Source organism: Mastomys coucha, unplaced genomic scaffold (assembly GCF_008632895.1).
Source record: "Mastomys coucha isolate ucsf_1 unplaced genomic scaffold, UCSF_Mcou_1 pScaffold6, whole genome shotgun sequence".
Taxonomy (NCBI): Eukaryota; Metazoa; Chordata; class Mammalia; order Rodentia; family Muridae; genus Mastomys; species Mastomys coucha.
In genome coordinates, this window is record NW_022196912.1 from 131,049,918 (window position 1) to 131,057,767 (window position 7,850).

Genomic DNA, 7,850 nt, shown 5'->3' on the forward strand with positions numbered 1-7,850 from the left:
ATTACACCTTCTTGGATATACACATTTTCATTCAAACCATACAGTAAAAGTTATGGGAATTCTGGTATGGGACCATCTCAGAGAAATACTGGAAGAGTTTCAAAGTTTTCTATTGCCTTTTGCAAACCACAGCTCATAGGATGGGAACCCACCAAGTTCCACATGGCCCTGTTAACTCCCACCTAAAGACAGGGAAACTCAAATCATAAGTTGTTTCAAACTCTTCTGAGTCTTACAGAAGACTCAGTGTAGTAAAAAATCTCTTAAGTGCTTGTTTCATGCCAAAAAGCTGCTCCAAGTACCAAGCATAGAAAACCCCTCCCTACAAGCAGCGAAAACAAAGTAGGTGGAGTGCAGGTGACCTAAGTACAGCATTGGAGCCAGGGGCAGAGACTTGGGTAGCCTGAACACAGCAAGAGAGGACATCCTTCCAGGAAGACGGCAAGAGACCCAAGAAGAGTGTTAGTGGTTTGCTGTGGTTCACATATCCAGTAGCACATTTTCCTACCATAAACACAGGCTCAGCAAGACCACAGGGTCTCTCTGAACAATCAGACCAAGGTATAGACCTTGCAGACAAATACCTAACTCCACAGCTCCCAGTACTCCCCTCACACAGGGAGCTCCTGGGTCATGAACTACTCTAGCTTTGTTCCCACCACGGGAGTTCTGAAGTAAGAGGACCCTCCCTCAGGGCTGGTTCACTCCAAAGCTCACCAGTGCTCCTGACCAGGTGAGTCTAATACCCAGTAAAGTCTTAAAATTACCACTCTCATTCTACAGTCATTTTTGGTATTTTCATCCAAAATGTCTATACAGACAGACAGCATCAGGTGAGAAACCACACATCTTGGATTTGACCCAGGCCAACTGAGTCTGTCTGTACTGCCAAGACATGGAGGAGGTAGCTCCTATGCATGTTAAAATGCCACTGGTACTTTCAAGGAGTGGGTTAGTTTGTTTTTGTTGCTGTTACAAAATCCTGAAGATAGAGGAGGAAAAGTTTCCTTTGACTTTCATTTCCAAGTTCTGTCCATGAGACATTGGCCCTGCCCGGCTCACACATCACATCACAGCAAGAGCAGATGGCAAAGTAAGACATTCATCCCACAGCAATGAAGAAGCAGTACCTAAGCCCTCAAGGGACAGTCCTCAGCAACCTAATTCCCACCTATGAGGAGGGCCCCAGGTCATAAAAGCACCATACTTCCCAATGACTACAATCAATCCTTTAATACACCCTCCAGACTCAGCACAGGAAAAGAGAATTTGTGAACAATTGGTGACTTTATTACTGCGTTCCATTCTCTGACATAGGTGAAACTCCATTTAGTTATTACCCTGTAACAGGAATTTGAAAAATGGATAAAAGTGTGAGCTCATTTCTACCCTGACTGTAATACCTAAAACCTACAGCTAACTGACAGAACCTCATCAGTTTGCTTTGGCAAGTAAATGCTTCAGCATTGTAAGGGGAGTAAGGGAAGAGTGACAAAGGCAGGGTGATCTGACAGGGAGCAGGCTAGACAGAATTAGTGAATAGGGAGTGAGTTCAGTAAACGAACTGAACATGATCACTTTGTACTCCTGGCCAAAGAAAATGCTGGCTTCTGATGCTTCTATTTGAGTAGACCGAATGGCTCAACCAATGCCAGGTGTCTGGAAGTCAAGAAAACACTCAGATATTAGAGACAGATCAATACCTCATCTAGGAATGCGGTTACATGTGCGAGCAGTGACCTGGGTATTTCTCCAAATAAAATGGTTTGGGAGAAATCACTTTCTCCCACGTTTTCAGTCATCTTCTTGGCAAAATAAACCTGCTTGTGTTTCACATTCCTTGGAATCTGGAACAAGAGCAAGATAATTAGTTCAAGTTCACTACAGAGTCTCTTTGTTAACAAGCAGGATTTGCTGTATCCCACTTGCAGACAGATTGCCAAGAGAAGAAGTAAAACCCTGGCATCTTGCCCATGTTTACAAACAAGGTTGCTCTGTTGCTCTTCTGTGTCCTAGAAAAGGTAGGATTCTCTTTTTTCCTTTTTTGACAATATCACCCTCAAAGACATGCCCATTACACCTCAACAGCATATACTATAAGAACCTCATAAACAAAACCAAACATAAGAACATTTCAATCCTAGTGAGGGTTTTTTTCCCCCTTTTGGTAATTTTTCTCATGTTTGAAAATAAGCCAAACTGAAATAAAAGGGGTTAATTTTCATTCCTGCCGGCAAGGCAAAGAACAGAAGTGTTTAGACAAGATAGTTTAACATTCTTATAACTGTTGAGGGTTTTTTGGTTTGCTTTGGTAAATACTACACTATTTAGCTTCTATGCTCTGAAAGCTTAAGGTTTCTTGACTTGTCTGACATACAAACTTATTTTTTTTTTGAAGTTATAATTAGAATACCAAAACAAAGATATTAAAAACTCACTCAGCTGTAATGCAACCTTCCTGTTACTTGCTAATATTCTGAGGGCTTGCCTCACACCTATCCTAAATGACCACATCTGGGATGATGTTACCACTTTATAACATGAACCCTAGGTCCAACACTGCTGAAAGATAACCCATTGGGCCAGGGCTCCAAATTCAGAAAGGAAGGAAAGAAAAGAAATCAAAAGAAAGAAAGGCAATGCCGATTAAGCTTGGAGCCTGTGCAAATTACAGGTTACACACACACACACACACACACATACACACATACACACACACACATACACACACACATACACACATACACACATGCACACACACGCACACACACATACACACACACACACATACACACACACACACACACTCACACCATGCAACTACCATCAGTTTTAAAGAAAAACACATCAGAGAATAAGACAATTGAACACAAGTTTCCAGAATTCTATTGATAAGTAACTTTCCAGGGTACACCTCTGCTACAAACAAGTATGCAGGTTACTTTACTTGGAATTTACATGGGGTGTGTGTGGGGGGGGGTATGGGAGAAGGGGAGCTGGTTCCTTTCCCAGCACTCAGATGGTGGTAATTCACAATAATCTGTAACTCCAGTTCCAAGGAATCCCAACCCCTCCTTTTACCTCCATGGGCACCAGGTACCCACAAGGTGCACAGACATACATGCAGGCAAGTATACATACACATAAAAAATGAATATATTTTCTAAAAAGAATTTACAATTTAATTGCTAAGGTAATGCTCCTTGAAATTAATAATAATCTAAGTTATGAAACAAATATGTTTATTCTGTGTTTTAAGTGACACCAGCCAATCTAAAGGTTGTTATTGTTGTTGTTCTTTGTTTATATTTGTGTTTGTTTGTTTGTGATTTTTGACAGGGTCTCATGGTGTAGCCCTGGATGTCCTGGAACTCATTGTGTAGACCAGGCTGGCCAGGAACTCACAGAGATCCTCCTGCCTCCTCTGCCCCTGCCTCCCAAGTGCCTGGAGTAATACAGTAAGCACCACCATAATCCAGCCTGCCCCCGCCCCCGCTTTTTGTTAGAACTCGATTATTTCTTTCCTGGACAAAATGTAGTTGGTAGATACTGAAACAACTCAAGCTATAAGGGTTTTGCCTAACATTTAAAAGGATATGACTCTGGAGTTCCACCGGGGACTGAAACAGAAGTAATTTGGCCCAAAAAGCTCTCTTGGCACCATAAACCCAGGCATCACAGGCTGCACTAGTTTTCTTACATCATTTTATACAACCATCCCTTCCGGCAGGCATCCCTTGCCGAAAACTAAAGTACAGCGTTTTCTGCAGAGCTGGTGCATACAGTACTTCTGCTCAGTCCCGGAGGCAGATTTCAAGTTCTGTTTAAGTCTGGCAGCGGGCATCCCTCTCAGGTCGCGCCTTACCTCGGGGAAAGCAGAGAGCCTTCCGGCAGCCGCGACACTAAACACGAGGCTGGCAGGACCAGTGCTCTCCAGAAAGTCTCCTAGGGCCTGCCGGTGGTCCTCGCTCTCCAGATACTGGCCCCACGTATTCTCCGAGAATCCCAGCGCATAGCGCAGACGGCCTCCCAGGAAGCGCACCCGCAGGTCTTCCGCAAAGCGCTGCGCTCTCCGTGCAGCCGCCGCCTCCTCGTCCTCCTCGTCTTCCTCTGAGGGGCTGAGGGGTAGCACAGTCCCTTCCTCCTGTGCTGCCATCTCGTACCTAGTGAGGATTGTTGGAGTCGTGCGCCAAGGAGGCTATCCCCGAGCCAGCGCCAGGAGCTCGGTCCGCAGAGTTAGGTGCACTGGAGGCAAGGTGGCCCGGACTGCAGCGCGTCCCGTTGCCAGGGAGATGGCCGCCCCGCCCCAATCCGGGAGTGAAGGAGGAGCAAAAGTCTTGGGCTGCCGCGCAGCTCCCAGGCAAGGGCAGTGAAATCAAGCCTTTCTCTGCTTTCTTCCCTTGGGCATCTTGGGGCTCCCAGAAAAGTTCCAGGACTAGTTAGCGGCTCTGGATTCAGTAGTACTGCCTTGAGCAGATATTCCTGCAAAATTCGCCACCCTGGTTAGTTCATCTAATCCCTAGAAAGCCGGGACTAAGTGCTTAATATTTAGCTGTGGATAAAGTATGCTCCAAAGTAGTTAGGTATCAAGAAATGCTGCCACATACATCATACACACAGGATTGCTTATTCAATACGCTCACTAAAACAAACAAACAAACAAACAAACAAACAAAACAAAACAAAACAAAAAACCAAAAATTAAATTGTAGTCCTTCCGGTCTCTCTGGGAGGCCCCAACATCTGTCCCAACACCGGGAGTAACTGGGACCTGCGGGACCAGGCACACAGGAACTCCTCCAGCAGAGTGGCTCGGGTTCCTTTCGGTCTCTCTGGGCTGGTGTCCTGAGTGGACCTTGGGGGAAAGCTCTGCAGCCAGTCCCATAACACCCAGAGGAAGTTTGTACCACAGAAAGAGCCTAGACTTTAAACTGTACTAAATACAAAACAAACAAACAAAAAAACTTTAAATATTTATGTTCATTTAAGAAAATACTAGTAGTGATATATCATTTTGAAATACAGTTAATATGTTTGGAGTTATTTGAAATTTACATTGAGAAAAACATATGTATTTTCAGAGAAAAACATGTATTTTCAGTATTGCTGTAGACAAGCACCTACATAACACTGTTAAATTGATTGTTGTTTTATATCAAACAACTTTTATAGTACTCATTTTTATTGTTATAATATTTTATAAATTTTAAGGAATATGACAAAAAAAGATATTGTAGGTATTGAAGAGGGGGTCTCTGGGAGGAGTTGGGGTACAAAAGGGAAACAAGAATGTGATTTAATTCTATTTACTTAAAATATGTTTTTTAAATGTTAACAAATTCAGACAAATTGAAATCATGTAACTTTTCTCATCATAATGCAATAAAAGTTTTAAAAAATTAAATTGTAAGTCAATAAACTACTTTCAATTGGGGAAGGAACATTTTGAACAAAAATTCTAATATTAAAGTAAGATTTTTCAAGGACTTAAATGTAACAAAATAGCAAATGAATATATAGCAAAGAGTGTAGCTCACCAGCCGGCATCAGAACAGTGAAGTCGCACTGGATGGAGCCTGCCAGGCTAGGTACATATTCACCAAACCTAATGCAATCCTAACTGCCATTGGGTTTTCTCCAACAGAATAGCTTATTTTTTTTTTCAGAAATAATTTACATCTATAATTAGCAAATATCTACAAATAAAAATATAACTTCTATAAACCCAGAGTTTGGGTCTTCCAATGTAGCAGATATTTCCCTCGAAAATCTGTATCTCAGTAATACATTCATCACTTAGAAAGGCATACTTTTTCTCAATATTGTATCAAATGTGATTTAAAAGTACCAAGCAGGGACCATGCTGAGTTCACTTGGCTTCTCACGAAAATCTTTATTAAACACCTACTGAGTGGCAATCACTGCCTTGGTGCTGAGTGCAGCAGGGTGTGGGCACACTAAGCTTCTCTCCTCACATCACTTACCTAAGCTAACTCCACACTGACTGGACTGAGGCTATTCTGCCTGGGTTTGCCTTCCATTTCTATCAGGTGCTATCAGAGGCATCTAGGATAGGATAAAGGCATGCAGGTGACTTTTCTAGAGATGGCCCACTATTTTTGTATGGCTGTGATGGGTAAACTCTGAATAGCAGGGATTCAGAAATTTCCTCTCAGGATTGTTTCTTGCAGCTAATATGCCTTTCCCTATCACTGTTACATAGTACACTGACTTCTGGACATTAGCCTACCTTATTGAGCAGATTTCCTGCAGATGGACATAAAGATAAGCCTTCATGAATTAATGCTGCTTAGATGAATTAATGATTTTATAGAATTCCCAATTTGATCCAAATAATTTTAGGAAGAAAGTTTTTTTTACATGGTTTTAGTTGTTTTGACCAGAAGATGTAATAAAGTTAGAATCAAGAATAGAATTCGCCCCCTCCTCATAGTCAAGGATGCATAATAAGCAATACAATGAGCTTTCATAATTACACTAAAAAGAAATATAGGCTTGGGACAAATTTGTGTCCAAGGAAAAACATTCAGGTCCAAGGATGAAGCCACAGGTGTGCACTATGATAAGGCAAGGCCATGAAAAGCTGCTGCTTTGAATTTATGAGCTTATAGAATGACACAGTGCTTTGAACTTGATATGGATATGTAGCCCGCGCAGTCTTCTCTCTGGGACGAAGATGACACGCGGACACTAGGATCCTTCTGCAGCAACCGTTTATTGCCCTCATCCAGAGGGAAAAAGGACCGAGCCGATAATCGCACAGTTTATATACACCACAGCGTGGCGTGTCCGCCCATGATTGGCTGTTTGCTCATCACCCCACGTGACGCCCCGGGATGGGCCGTGACATGGTGTCTTTTTCACTCTATGCACATGCGCAAACAGTTGTTTACCAGGAGTTGACAACGGAAGTAGGCGCCATCCTGCCATGGCGAATGCCTCTCCCGCTCGACCGCTCTCCACATGGATACTTCTCTGTAACTCCCCTTTTGTGCAATATTCTATCTCTGAGGTAATTCTTTTTTTTTTTTTTTTTTTTTTTGTCTAAAAAGCCATAAAAACTGCTGATAGCAATAAAAAAAAGGAGGTGTAATCATTTCTGCTACATCTAGAATGTGTGTCTATGCAAGTGTCTATGTGTGTGCTTGAATTCTCCCCGTTTATCCTTTTCTTTTATCTCTGGTTCACAAAGAATTAATAAGCTCCAAGCTTCTCACCTGGCCAGCAAGAGGCTCCTGGGCAAGAGAGAAAGGAATGCTAACAATTTATCCTTTACTTAATTCCCTGATGCTACTCAGCAGGAGTTAATTTCCTGAAACCTTCGGACAGCAAAGAGTTTTAAAAAGGTAAACATTATCAAAAGCAAGCTACTTTTGCCCTAGCAATCACAATTTCTGCCACCACCACCACCAATGCCCCCATCTCTGCCTTCCCTGGGAAACCCCATGAAGCCTGGAAGGTAACCCATAAGGTGCTAAGTATGTGATCAGAGCAAGCCATTTGCCCTCTGGGTGCCTCAGTTTCTTCACCTGAAGTAGGAAATCATCAGCTTTTCAGCAACATTTCTTTACTGGTCTTCCCTTGAGAAGGATTCACTTTAATATTCATGGAGTTGCTTCAGTAACTGGATGTAAGCAGATATAACACAGGCTCCAGATGGCTTTGTACGGTGGAGCTTGTCTCTTGTGCTTCTGACACTGTTACGAGGAGGACTCAAGTAGCCTGCTTGTACAGGGAACCAATCTCTTATTCCCTTTCCCACTCCTATCAAAGCTCCTGTCTTCCCAATAAGTTCCCTCCAACTTTCACATCTTCGCACACTGCCCTAC

General features: G+C 42.7%; 1 protein-coding gene across 1 annotated transcript in view; it reads right to left on the minus strand.

The window, feature by feature from the left end:
* The window catches only part of Dnah11 (dynein axonemal heavy chain 11), a 328,931-nt gene extending 324,671 nt beyond the window's left edge, over positions 1-4,260 (minus strand). The window contains exons 1-2 of the mRNA XM_031357847.1: positions 3,866-4,260; positions 1,704-1,847 (exon numbers count right to left, since the gene is read on the minus strand). Of these exons, the coding sequence (XP_031213707.1) occupies positions 1,704-1,847; positions 3,866-4,156 (435 nt within the window). The 5' untranslated portion in view covers positions 4,157-4,260. The remainder of the gene's footprint in view (positions 1-1,703; positions 1,848-3,865) is intronic.
* Positions 4,261-7,850: the final 3,590 nt, after the last annotated feature.